The following is a 14,632-nucleotide window of genomic DNA, read 5'->3' on the forward strand; positions in this document are numbered from 1 at the left end:
AATTTTAACTTTTTTTATAAAAATAAAAAATAAAAAATATAGAGGTGTTTATAAGAGCAGGTATTACCCAAATTGTCACCTAATGGATGCGGAGCTTGGACACAATCCTTCGTTTATATGGCGAAGTATTGTTGAGGCGAATGATGCAGTGAAGGGGTGGTATCGGCGTAGTATTGGTGATGGTCGTTCCACTACAATTGGGAAGGATCCGTGGCTTGTGATGCCAGAACATCCTTACGTGAGTACCCAGCTGCATGACTCTGTAAGTGAGGCACCGGTGAGTTCGTTGATGAACATGGCTGGCACTGCATGGGACCGAGAGTGTATTCTGGATGTTTTCAATGACAGGGATGCAAGCTATATCCTCAATATCCCAGTAAGTTCACGATGCCCTGTGGATGCATGGGTTTGGAAGGGGGATTCTAAGGGGGTCTATACTGTGAGGTCTTGTTATAGGATGCTCATAGGGGAGGTGCAAACTGATCGTTCTTGGAATCGAATTTGGCACTTACAAGTACCTCCGAAAGTTTGAGTCTTTGCCTGGCAACTAGCGAAGGAAATTCTTCCAACAAGGGAGGCTTTAAATCAGAATCAGGTGTCATGTATGGTACTCTGCCATATGTGTGGCAGTGTGGATGAGACGAGTGCACATTTGTTCCGGGATTGCCATCATGCACGTGAATTATGGGCTTTGGTTCAATTGTCGACATTGTCTCAGGACCAGGGCAGTACGGTTGAGTGGTTTTTTGAGCTTTTAATGTGCCTGAAAGATGATGTGCTGTCCAAGTTTGTCATGGTTTGTTGGGCTCTGTGGGCAAGTAGGAATGCACCGGTGTGGCGAGGTGAGCAGTTTAATAGGGGGAGAGTGTTGTGTGATGCGGTGAGCTACTGGGAAAATTGAAAAGTCGTGCAGTCGGAGGGCAATGGTTTACAGCTTGTACAGATTGTGCCGGCTACATGGTCTCTGCCGGAGGCCGGCAGGTTGAAACTAAACTGCGATGCGGCTCTAGACTCAGCTAATAATGTAATGGGGATGGGGTGGGTGTTGCGTGATGACGGAGGAAATTACTTGGCTGCGAAAAGCTTGCGGGTACAAGGGCAGTTCACAGTGGTGGAGGCTGAGGTTATGTGCATGCGTGAGGCGTTGTCTTGGCTTCGCAACACGGGTATGGGTGACGTAGACGTTGAAACTGATTCGCAGTTGTGTTTTAATGCGCTAAGGGCTGATTCTTTTTACTCTGCTTTTGGCTTTTTAATTGATGATGTAAGACACGTTGCCTCAATGATAAATGGGGTGAATTATGCATATGTAAAACGATATGCGAATCGTGCAGCTCATGCTTTAGCTAGGGGTGCCGTTTCTGTGACAGGTCCCAGGAAGTAGTTAGATGGTCCGCCCATCTTTCTAGTTCCGATTCTTGATGATGATTTAATGAATTAAGTTCTGTTTTCCAATATATATATATATATATATATATATATATATATATATATATATATATATATAGAGAGAGAGGTATTTTGGGGAAATTATTCTCAAAAACGCTAAGTCAAAATATTGTAAATTGCAATGTTTGTATTTTCAGTGGCTTAGAACAAATTGTTGCTTCAAACTGTTGAATAACCAAACACTTTCTTTAGCATTTTGATCTTTGGGTTACATCATATTTACTAATTATCTAATATCTTTGAGTTACATTATAATTACAAATTTTAAATTTTTACTACTTCATCTAAATTAGGAATTTCTTTTATCCATAATAATTTATTCAACAATAATGGTTGAACAGGAATTTCTTTATCCATAATAATTTATTCAACAATAATGATTTTCATTCATTTATCAGGTATATATGTGCATTCATTAAATGTATTAGAACCCTTTGCAACAAAAATACGTGGTTACTATTTTAAAAAAAAAAAAAATTAGTAACAATTATAATGAATCTCCTATATTACATTGTATTCATATACTATGAGTTACATATTTAAATAAACAAATTTGACATTAAATTACTTATGTATGAACTTCTCATATATAATCTTGCATTTGAGACACACACACACACACACACACATACATCTATCTATCTACTATCTACTATACTAATAAGAGCCCAAGAGAGTTAGGCCTATAATGGGTAGAAAAAATGGCGGTCAAGTTTTTTAATCAAATGAATGGTTCAGATTTTAATTTTTCCTTGAGATTTCCTAATTTATCCTTAATGAATATGATTATCCGTTAACTTTTCCGTTAAATATTCTCTTTTCCGTTAGTTTCTGTTAGTTCACCGTTAACTTACTCATTGATTTTAATAAGAAATGTCTCAGGTTCGAACCTCATCCCAATCAAATTAAAGTTGGCATAATTAGTACTCTATTTTACTCTTATTAAATTAAAATTAATAATTTAGTAGCTACAACAAATTCTTTAATTTAGAATTATGTGTGTACTATGTCTTCATACAAAAAAAAAAATTATTCATTATCAATAAATTAAATAAGATAAATAATTTAATTAGTTATATTGTCTTTTTTTTTTTTCTAATGTAAAATTCTTTACATTCAAATTAATCAATTAATTATATTCACTACATTGTCTATTATCTTTTTTGTGCACTATTTTTTAATTAAATATCAAAGTTATAATACAAAATATGCTATATATTTATTTACCAAGTATTTTATTAATACCATGAAAAAATTAAAAATTAAAAAAAAAAAAACATAACTAATAAAGCCAATCATATTAACTATTTGAGAGATTTGTTGACAAAGAGAGTATTCAAATCACACAACAAATTGATGTGAGAACTACATCGCAATGTCCTTGTTTGCTAATCAGCAGTTAACGGTTAGTGTTAGCGGATTTGACCAGCGAATTATATCAACGGTTGGTAAAAAGATATTTGAAAAAATTAGCCGTTTAGATTAACATGTAAAATGACCTAAGGGTATACATATAATAATAATAATAATAATAATAATAATAATAATAATAATAATAATAATAATAATAATAATAATAATAATAATAATAATAATAATAATAATAATAATAATAATAATAATAATAATAATAATAATAATAATTTTTATAAAAAAATTTTAAAAAAAAAAAGTATAATTAAGCCAATCATATTAACTACTTGGGGGATTTATTGATAAAAAGAGTATTCAAATCACACAACAAATTGAAGTGAAAAACTATCTCGCAATGTCCTTGTTTAGCAACCATACGCATACATTTATTTTATTGACAATTATAATTAATCTTCTCCCAATTATAATTAATCTTGACTATATTATCTTGCATTTATAAACTTAGAATTACCTATTTAAATGCGCAAATTTAACATTTAATTATCTATGCATGAACAATTCTAATATAATCTTGCATTGATATATTTTATAGTACTTATTTATATATAAAAAAAATATTGGGCATTATCTCAATCGCGCAATGCGCGTAAAAAAACTAGTATATATATATATATATATATATATATATATATATATATATATATATATATATATATGTTGGATCAAATGTGGACAAACTTTCCCGTGCGGACGTGTTGATCTACACGACTACACCCCCTAGGTATGCATTAATGCACCACCACGTGGTGAAATGCACAGATGCACCACCCTAGTGCATTTCTAAACAGCATTCATGCATACCTAGGGGTACATATCCGCACGTCCGCACATAAAGGTCTGCACAAGAACCAAACCCTATATATAATTCGATTCATATGAGAATCATAAGTAAAAATGGAACAGAGTCGTTATTTTTATAAATATTACAAACTTCTAAAATTTATAATATTCATGAAAAAAAACTTCATCCTTATTTTTATATTTCCTTTATTTTCTACCGTTAAATCGATATATATATATATATATATATATATATATATATATATATATATATATATATATACACACACACACACACACACACACACACACTAAATATTTTGATTTAATTTGGTTATAAAATAAAATAAGAAAATAAAATTTTATTTTGATGTAAAAAAAAAATAAAATAAGAAAATCCTTTCAATAAAAAATAAAATAAGAAAATATGTTGTTATTAGATTGATACAAGCACAAATTAGTTAAACCAAATTTGACAATAAAGTGAGTAGAGTAATCCTAAAAAGATTTTTGATGCATCTCATTTTTTTAACTAATGAGAAAAATGAAATTTCAAATTATTTGCAATGAAGCATTAATATTGATAGTACTAATTTTTTTAGTTATAAAATTTCTACATTGCTAGTCACCGTGGGTGGTGAGATCAATATTCAATAGTACATGAAGCCAAGACCTGGCAATCAACAAACAATGAACGGGGGATGGGGCAAAACTTGGCATGGATTAAAACCAACCATATGCTCTTTTACCTTGTAGCCAAGCAACCGAAATTAATGGTACAAACGACGAGTCTACTAAGTGTGCGTGCATCTCTACAATTTTTATTTCGCGCATTAGAGAGATTGTAGATCAGCGTTGGAATTAGGTGAAAGCTGTTGCATCAATATGGCATCATCATCGTCCCGCGATTGCATTTGTGAATCCTGCATCAAAGCCCATTTAAAATTACTATCTTTTCTCAATCATATTAACAATTCCCAGGCATTTGATACCACAATCCAGTCAGTATTGCATTATTAGATACCAACCCTCATTGGGCATGGGGAAATGAATCAGATAAGTAAGTGAATAGGGAGAATTTGGAATTTTAGAACTCTCACTGAAAAGCATTACCATACCTGTGTTTGTAATAGTTGATTAGGTTGGTCTTGTGAAGCAGAATACGATTGTGGCTGGGACATCCGATAGTATGGCTCCTTGAGATCAAGTTTTCCAGTTGAACTTTGAAGCATATCTCCAACTTGAGCTATTAAAAATTTAAAATAGATTTATGAGTTATGACTTGTTACCATAAAGAAACTTGACATCAAATAGCAGCACCCTGGGAACATTACAATGAACCAAAGGCATACCTGACAATGTTAGATAGATGGTGTAACTCTGAGCCTTATGAGCAACAAGTTTAAGTCGTCCGGTTATCTCTTGTCCTGGCATTACATAAAGAGGTTGAGACAGAACACATCGTAGCTGGTACCAATGGGTTGTGGGTGCACCAGGAGCAGTGGTCAACCACCTCTGAACAGTGCTGCGCAGAAAAGAAACAAGACACATATATGTTGACGGGCTTGCCAAAACATACTGACAGAATAAACAGCGGCATGGCAAAGAAGAAATTTTACCTCCCGTTAAACAACACATCAAACCAACAAGCTAGTCCATGGATCCTAGTGCTTACAGAAGATATGAATTTAAGTGGAATATCAATTTCATATAGTTCTTCTTCCTGTAACAAAATCACAGAAGATTCCATTAGAGAACAGAAAAGATTAACCTAATAAATTTAGAAACATTAAAGAAATTTAATGAAGAGTATACTTTGAAGTAGTGAATGCCACTATTATACATACATACATACACACATGCATGCATATGCAAGTTTTATGAAAAATTGTAAAGGCCCTAATCTTCAAAGTAAGGTGTTGTAAAATTGTGACTTAGAATCGACTTGAACTTACAAGTTACAGCATTAGAAACAAGATACACTCTTACCTTAATTGAAGCAAAGTTTATCACATGAGATATTGCAGGAGCAACCAGTGACCTTGGATCAAAAGCTTCAACCACAGGCTGTCAAGAACATGAAATAGAAAGTTCAGATATGGCAGAATAATATAAGATGATGAGAACCTGCCCCAAGTATATGCAACAAATAGTAACCAACCAATCACAGAAACTATGCATAACCCTGGGTAAAATGACTAAAAGAAATTTTAAGAAGGTAAAATACAAGATGCAAATCAAAATAAAAGCTCAATATTGAGCATCAGAATAAATAAATAAACCAACAACGCCAACGAAAAAGTAAATTATATCAAACCACATATAATGCAAAAATGAAAATATAAATAAAATTTAACACTTCGACTGCAGTTGATAAAGCTTTCACTTGAAACATAAACAAAGACAAACAAGTAGAGTTCAAGTAAAAGCACAACAGAGTAGAAACCTTTAATTGTTCATGGCACCAACCTGTGAAAAGTATCCTTGGAAGGCAGATCCATGCAAGGGCCTTAAATTCACACCAAAATAGCTCTCTTGTTGCCAAAATACAGCCTGGATAATAAGGATAAAAAACAAACGTAAGTTATTCTTCACTACGTAACAAGTTTCATAGTAAGGAACAGCAATTAAACTAAACAATACTTGCAAAAGTAACACATCCAAAGTGAGTATAGGTAGAGATATTCAAATGCTTATTACAAAAAGTTGCCAACCAGAAAATTGACTTTCTTAATTAAAATTTGAATAATTAAAATCCCAGATATTCAAATGCTTATTACAAAGAGGTACCCCATATTTATAGGAATATTGGGTTAAGCACACTCTTACTAAGAATAGGAAACCAAGCCAACTCCTACAGTCCTACTACAAATAGCACTAGGGCTTCCTATTATTCAACCCCCCCCCCCCCCCCCTCCCATGCTAGAACTTCTAGAAGTTCCAAGCTTGAATTAAAACAAATGCTCTACCTAACTTGAAACAATAAAGGAATATTAAACAAGGCTAGAGGATAACAGTGCCAAACAGCTTTGGAATACACGCCCTTTAGGAATGAAGATGAAAGCACCAAGGGTGGAGCTGAACACAAACAACCTCAAAATAACATGCCAACCCAAACACTCTGGGACCAACGCCAAAAAGCCTTCAAGTAGTAGAGGTGAAATGGAACAAGAGTAGCAAAGGGATACATATGACCCATAGTGATAGAGCTCACAGCAATGAAGATAGCCCAAAACAATGAAGAAAAGTCCCGTAGTGGTGAAAATAATGAAATAAAACACCAGTTGGTTGTTAATGGTCATATCCCCCCTTACTTCTAGAGAAATAATAAATGGCCTTTGGAAATAAAATATAGTAATACCAAAACTGAACACTAAGGGAACAGATATGTCACATCAAATATAGGGGAAAAAAACACAAATTTACACCCTTAGGAAAGAAACTTAACACCCGACCCAAAAAACCTATTAAACTTCATTAAAACAGAAAAAATAAATAAATAAATAAATAAATAAACCACAACAACAAAAACATCATCAACAACAACAAATGAAAAAGAGCAACCCCGGATTTGGAAATTTCCACCATATAAATATAACACTAGCAGTGGGCAGGGACTAACAAAAAATATACAACAATGATCACCAAGGAAGAACGCTCTAGTGTAGGTGGTTTAACCAAGGAAAAAGAGAAATCTAAGAAAATCTAAACACAATGCCGTCAGCTTGGGTGGCACGAGGACTTTAACAATGGTTTTTATGGCAGGTGGTTATAGTTTGCAAAGACAACCACCGAAAAGGTTGGAAATGAGTAGACAATCATTAAAAGCACTATTCACCTCGTCAAAAAAACACCATTTCTGCTCGAGAAACTAGAAAAAATGGCCTAAAATACGTAGGATCTGATACCAAGTTGAAATTGAGGCATTGAAAAGTCTGACAAGTGGCAAATAACCACCACTCGCCAATAAGGTGAAAGCAAAATATGCAAAAAACTAACCAAAGTAAGAGATAATATATGACTATAAATAATAATAATAATAATAATAATAATAATAATAATAATAACAATAATAATAATAAGAATAATAATAATAATAATAATAATAATAATAAATTGTCTCTCTATGTTGGTGTGTATTGAACTGTATAGAGACTATATTTATAAGAACATTGGGTTAAACACTCCTAGTCTCCTACAAGAAATAGGATGTCCTATTCTTCAACATACACTAATGTATAACCCCGCTGGAATTCAATTTCACTCGTATTCATCACCAAAGGATTGGGTAAAGGTTTCCCCCAACCCTTATCATCAAGGCACTCCTAACATATACGGCCTTTGGTCCCACTATATAGGATTTGAACAATTTATGGGGTATGGTCCCAATACCATTAAGAGATTAAGAGATCTATTGTTCATTACCTTACTTTACCATAAATGTTATTTGAACAATTTTAAACTTTTGTCTTAATATGAATAGCATTTCTCTTCTCCATGTTCGTAGAGTTCGGTTCATTCAAGACATTCGTATTTGTATTTGAGAAGTTGAGACTTTTCAAAATGCTACAAACATGGGGAAGAGAAATGCTATATCATACTAAAACAATTTAAAATTGTTCAAATAACATTTATGATAAAAGAAGGCCACGAATAGCAGATTTCTTCACTTCTTTGTGATTAAGAGATCACTTTGCATGTTTATCAGTACAAGTGATTTGCATAAAGGATCATACTAATGGCATATACAATGCTTGAATTCAATATGCTAATGTCAATCATGCTAAATAGTTAGTTCTCACCACTCAAGGACACTAAGTGCAATATGAGCCTCCTTCCAAAGAAATTTCATCTTTATTCTTTAGTAACAAATTAAATAACATGGTTCTACTTATCAATCTTTTCAATGTTTGTCCCATAGTGGTAAAGTGAACTAGGAGTGGTATCAATTTTATGGTTCTTTTTTATTTCAATAACAAAGCACTCAAGTTAACTTAGGTAGAATGCACATCACCAAAACCCAACGTCATAGATACAGACTCCACACAGTATGATTTGTGTCTTCATAGATTATTTAGACTGAAATGGATTAATTAGCTTGAACAGCAATTAGATTTGATCACCTGGAATTAAACCAAAAGATTTTTAACCATATATTTAGAAATATTCATTCATTTTTTAAAATGATTGATGCTGATAGTACTTTCTCTGCAGTTTCTTAATCACAAAAGTCAGTAAGGTATAATACTCAAGTTAATTCTACTATTGGAAGCTAGTCAAATTGACCACGGGAATGTACTCAGGACACAAATAATGGGGCCAAAGGAGTACCTTATTAGCAATTTCCAAATATAAATATTCATCAGTGAACGGCGCCATATGTATCCTACAATTGAAAAAAGAATTCCTTGTTATCATCTTATTCTGTGATAAGTTCCTCATTATTACCATTACAGATTGAAGAGTTGTGCACACAAACACAAAAAGGCTCTATACTTGTGCATTTAAAGCTCAGTTTACTTGGACAATTATATTGTATTAAACCTCCTAAAGATAAGGATAATGAATGAGATTAATATAACTACATATCTATAGTTATTGAAGATGCATATGTATCAATCATAACTCAAAAACATAATAGCATATAGCATATTGGCTTGGAAACAAATACTTATTGGAGAAGATGCATATGTATCAATTGTAACTCAAAAACACAAAAGCATATTGCAGTGGATGAAAATACTTATTGGAGAACATGCATCTGTATCCCTCATAATTCAGAAGCATAATAGAATATTTGTTTTGATAAAAAGGAGAGAAATTAGAATGATATAACAATAGAAATTTCAGCTCTAACATTAGGGAGGGTGCAAGTATTGCACAGGAAACTTCCTCCTGCACAACATTGATATAACAGATCTAATATTTATTTCAGAGAGTACAAGGAAGTGATAATGAAATTTGAGCAACTAACAATGCAGATCTTTTGACACAATTACTGAATAAAGACACTGTAGTTGTATTAGTACCTCCCTACTGTTGGAAACATTTTTCCATTTGGACCAAGAAACCGGTCTCTTGCAATCACATAAGACTCCAGCATTCTTTCATTGACTAGCAAAGTGCCTGCAATAGTTTTCATATACTAAACAAGTTTAGGGATATTAATTGCAAGTGTAGGAGAATGTGGTAAAACATAAATTTGAAAAACTGGGTTGTAATTGTTTTGTTGTTTTGTAAATACAGGTAGTATGTCCACAATCTTTCTTTACTTTTTGGGAAGAGGTTGGAAAAAGTGACATAGAAAATCACAGGAGGAGAAGACCAGAAAATTATTTATCAAAACATCTCTTTGAATCTTTTATTTGAATACATATATCATTTTCAATTCCCTAATATAAATCAAATCGCTTTAGGAAGAGCAACTCATGGAAACAAAATTTTTATGACAATTCTGGAAAATGGATGGAGTTCTATAGTATTGGTATCGCAAGCATCAAGACATCAAAGACATTGTCATCTAGTCTAGCAAAAGAATGGTGACAGAAATGTATACCCATTGGCTCAGAAATTAAAATATCTGCTTTCTCTGGTAACTCAACATCTTCAACCTTTCCCTTTATTACCTGAATATGGTAGAAGAGGAAATAACCATAAGGTCAGAGTGTAGTTATCATATAGAAACTTTAAACAATGAAAGTGCTCTTCTTGAGGCAGTTACTACATACAGGAAAGAGATTGTAGCTAACACAACAAAATGCAGTTTATTATTACATCCTTTCTCTTCAGAATGATACTACAGCTATTCCAAGGTTAATCAAACAAAAGAAAGCCTTACCGTAATTCTTTCAGCATATAATGGATTGCCAGCAATCAACTTTCGGGCATAGTCTGCCATTTCAGATGCTTCTACAGCATAAACATGTTTTGCACCAGCCTATAAGAAAATGGAAGGATGAAAAGAAAAAACCAAAAAGAGACAAATATCAACAGTAATGGCCAATGTTGCATCATATTATTCAACAAAAACTGCAGAAATGCCATGCCTAACTACAGAGAGGCAACCTGCGCAGCAAATAATGACAGAATGCCACTACCAGCACCAACATCAACCACCACCCGACCATGAAAATCTGAACGATTCTCAATAACTGCAGCATAATAGGTCCCTGCCTCCAGAGAAAATAACTAACCAATTACAATATGCAGCTATGAAGTTATAAAAGTGCATTACATTCTAACAGAAAATAAAATAACCCAACAAAAAAATCAGTTAATTCCTATAAGGAAACATAAGTGCTGAGAACACAACAGACAAAGAAAAAGGTATAGCATAAAGATATAACCTGTCCTCACATAGTCCTGCAACATATTCTGCTGATGCAAAAGCTGTCCATAATAATGGAAGTACATTTTGGCAGAAGATGCCTCAATTTTGTCATCAAATTTGCTGTTTGAAGTTTGCAATGCTCCATTTTGCAAATGTGCTCCTGGAAGGATAATTTTAGACTTCATTAGCTAGCAGAAAATTTAGACCATGAAATTCAATTTGATTACTATATCTTATATTCTTAGAGACCTTGTACAACCACTTGCTTTCTCCAATGTTCAAAGGCGCAATAGAAGGCACTACTTTCCTTCTCCTTTGTAAATTGAATGGTAACTCCCCTTGAACAGGTCTAATTCGAAGGCACAAATAAATTTCAGAATGCTGTGTCAATCAATGTACCAATAATTACATGTAATCATGTACTAGATTTATTTGTGGCAAACATGTGTCAGATTTCATTTGTGATAAATCTGGATATATACATTTTTGGTAAGTAAAGCATTTGGACATACATCTTGGTTATATGTGTGTGTGTGATATAATTTTCTTACCTCTTTGCTGGTTTCAGAAGCTTCAGATACACAGAGCAATTGAACAGGGCTTAACCTAAACAGCTGTAAAAAGGAAGCAAAAGCCAATAGTAAAAATTCCCCTTCAAGGCCATAATTCCTGGATCAGTAATATAGTAATCAATACTGAGAGACCACCAAAATGTCGCTTATCTTCTTAAACTGATGTCATTATAGTAATTGCACGCAATGAAATAGACAGCGCACTTAATCTTGTCATAATGCACAAAATGTGATGGTTATGGAACCGAAAAAACTCATAAACATAAAAGTTCTGTTCTACATAAGCAAGCCTACTTAATCCACTGTTACTATGCATAATACACAGCAGCAAAACAAATAAAATCAGTTCTTACACATTTGATCATCAAAGTACAAGACAATTCAAAAAATCAACAGAGCTCAGCCAAACCAACAAAATCTCACGAACTCAAGGAAACATAATTTTTTCCAGTTATAACCCTATTACATTCATCCAATATAAAATCATTAATAAAAAAAATCAACAAAAAGACAAATAATGTAAACACGCGCGCACAAAAGTAAGATACATATATACAATCTAAATAAAAGAGTCTCACTTGAGAAGTTCGGAGATCAAACACAATCCCTTTATCCGGCTCAGATTCTCCCCCAAATCGAAGCTCGGCAACTCCGGAATCCAAGCCGAACCGAGCTAAAACCCGCTGCGAACCGGAAACGGAAGCCGAATCTGCAGAAGAAGAAGAAGACGACGACGAAAGCTCCGAAATAGACGCAACAAAAAACTCCTGCCCTTCCTGCTTTTCTCCTATTTGAATCTCCATTTCTCGCTGACTTCAAGCTCTCAGAGGCCTCTGATCAAAAGAATATTAATCGTATTCTGTTGCACAGAGTTACGGAGAGGAATAGTTATACGTAAGCGTATGAATATGGTTAAGAATCCATGGGAGAAAAGGCGAGAATTTAGGGTTTTGAGTGGGGGAGAGAGTCACAGTGACGAGCGGGGGAGAAGAGTAAAGAGTCGCAATTCCAACCTTGCTTTAATATATATAAAGGTTCCGGACTAGGTAAGTGAGGTTTTGGGTTTGGGTTTTGTTGAAGACTACTTTGGGAAAATCAGTTGATTAGGTGTGGGAGGGATACGGCTAGCATTGTACATCTGATGACGCACCCTCTCTATTTTCAGATTTTTTCCAAAATAAGAACCATACCCATCAATAACTATCATATTATAAAATAAATTCACTTTCTTATTAATTTTATCACTATTATTTGTATTTTGCTTGTAGGTACAAAATAGTTTACTTGTTGCATTTTTTTAAAAAAAAATTGGTGCTAAAAGTTTCAACATATTATTTTTATAAAAGGTTACTATTTATTATTTATACACAAGACTACTATTGAAATTGACATATAAAATCTTTTCACTTTAATGTGTTTTTTTGCTTTTGAGTTGGGTTAGACTTTGGGGTTTAGAGGTTAGGGATTTAGGTTTTAGGGGTTTAGGGATCCGTGGTTAGGGTTTTGGTTTTTAGAGGTTTGGGGTTATGGTTTAGGGTTTAGGTTGGGTTAAGGGATCTAATTAGTGTGGATATTGCCGATGTGGTTAGGTTATTGTGCACTTGTTAAAGTTGCATGGTGCACTGTTAAGCAGCATGTTGTGCATTTAGTATATTGGTATTTTGTTCTTAGAAGCTAGTGTGTTATTGTTCACATGTAGTTCAAATATAAAGCATTAGTGATTGGTATATATAGGTTTTAGTGGCGGCAGGTGTGCACAACTTTGTAGATAGCACTGGTATGCTCTGTCATATTGATATGAGGTTCAGACTGGTTCGGATTTGTCTTTTACTAGTTTTGTCTTTGCGATGATAGCACTGGTATGCTCGGTATCCTTGCTTATCGCACAAAAAGCAGCCTCCTTTGAGTTCCTTAAATGTTTCACTATTTATTAAGTTGTTGTGATTCTTGTTGAATGTCTTCTAATACTTTTTATTCTTGTTATTTATGACGCTTCGACTTTCAGCATTATCGGCACCGTATTTCTTTGACAACATTTCCCAAACAATTTTTACTGAGTATTGTTTGACATAAAAAACTTGTCATTTATTTGTGACATAAGGTATCATCTAGCTGTCATGATGTCATTTATAAATTGTAGCGAGGTTACACCCGATACTTGACCAGGAGTGTAGTCTGGTTCAGGACTGACCTCTCTAAGACCAAGAGAATGAAACACAAGTTGAGTAGGTTCGGGAGGATTTGAGAACAACACATAAGTCAGTAGTTGGTCAAAGGATGAGCATTTTATGTGCCCAATAATTGTAGTTTTTCCTATCTAGGGCAACAATCTTGAATAAATCGAGTATGACAAAAGGAGTCATAAAGTCGAGAAGTTGACTGTTGTTGTACGAAACAACGCTTTTAACTGTTGCAAAATATAAGCAACATCAACGTAACGATGACTGGCAATCTTTCTGGAAAAGAGAACAAGTGAGAGTGAAAAGAAGCTCGTAGTGTTATGTTATATAACACTACCTTAAAAGCGTTATTTGTCCGGTGACGGTGCAGTCAAGATTTATGGTACGCTTTCAATAGGCAACACAGAATAACCACGCTAAGCTTGCACCAGCTTAAATGTAGATGAACCTGACTATTGCTCAGACTTAGGGAAGCATACCAAGGAGATGAAAGAAAGTTTATTTTGCTATGTGTTCATTCAAAATGAAATGGGAGTAAAAAGTGGAAGTTTAACAAACTCATGCCCATGAATTTATTGTGGAAAAAATAAACTAACATAAATCTTCTTTATTGAATGATTTCCCAACAACACGTACCTCTAGGTCAGGTCCCAAAGCCCAGACTGCACAAGAGGCTCCCCCAAAATGGATATGCTCCGATCTCCATGGCACGCAAGGAGATGCGACGTTCGATTTGTTTTCCTTTCTGGCAACGAGTGGTCCCCCGCGTTGTCCACACATCCATCTTCTAGCGGAGGTTATGGCAGTACAGGAGCCCTCTTATGGCTAAGGAACCGTGTATTTGAAAATACTCAAATTGAGTCTGACTGTCTTACTTTATGTTATAG

At 34.0% G+C, this 14,632-nt stretch overlaps 1 protein-coding gene across 1 annotated transcript; it reads right to left on the bottom strand.

Moving 5' to 3' along the window:
- Positions 1–4,220: 4,220 nt before the first annotated feature.
- On the bottom strand, positions 4,221–12,639 carry LOC109176162 (probable histone-arginine methyltransferase 1.3). The gene is made up of 15 exons (XM_019325605.1): positions 12,144–12,639; positions 11,545–11,607; positions 11,243–11,342; positions 11,010–11,153; positions 10,729–10,832; positions 10,502–10,600; positions 10,220–10,289; positions 9,693–9,789; positions 8,995–9,049; positions 6,133–6,216; positions 5,653–5,730; positions 5,283–5,386; positions 5,016–5,188; positions 4,782–4,909; positions 4,221–4,586 (listed from the first exon to the last, which is right to left on the bottom strand). The coding sequence occupies exons 1-15, from the start codon at positions 12,366–12,368 to the stop codon at positions 4,497–4,499; spliced, it is 1,614 nt and encodes a 537-aa protein (XP_019181150.1). The 5' UTR covers positions 12,369–12,639; the 3' UTR covers positions 4,221–4,496.
- Between the last annotated feature and the right edge of the window lie 1,993 nt (positions 12,640–14,632).

The sequence above is a fragment of the Ipomoea nil genome, unplaced genomic scaffold (genome assembly GCF_001879475.1).
Source record: "Ipomoea nil cultivar Tokyo-kokei standard unplaced genomic scaffold, Asagao_1.1 scaffold0688, whole genome shotgun sequence".
Lineage (NCBI taxonomy): Eukaryota > Viridiplantae > Streptophyta > Magnoliopsida > Solanales > Convolvulaceae > Ipomoea > Ipomoea nil.

Excerpts from the sequence above, each read along its gene's own strand:
- LOC109176162 (XM_019325605.1), bottom strand. The coding sequence starts at position 12,368 with ATGGAGATTCAAATAGGAGAAAAGCAGGAAGGGCAGGAGTTTTTTGTT. Across the intron at positions 9,790-10,219 it reads TTTAATTTCTGAGCCAATGG|GCACTTTGCTAGTCAATGAA; the intron begins GTATACATTTCT and ends AAACTATTGCAG. Across the intron at positions 5,387-5,652 it reads TAAACTTTGCTTCAATTAAG|GAAGAAGAACTATATGAAAT; the intron begins GTAAGAGTGTAT and ends ATTTTGTTACAG.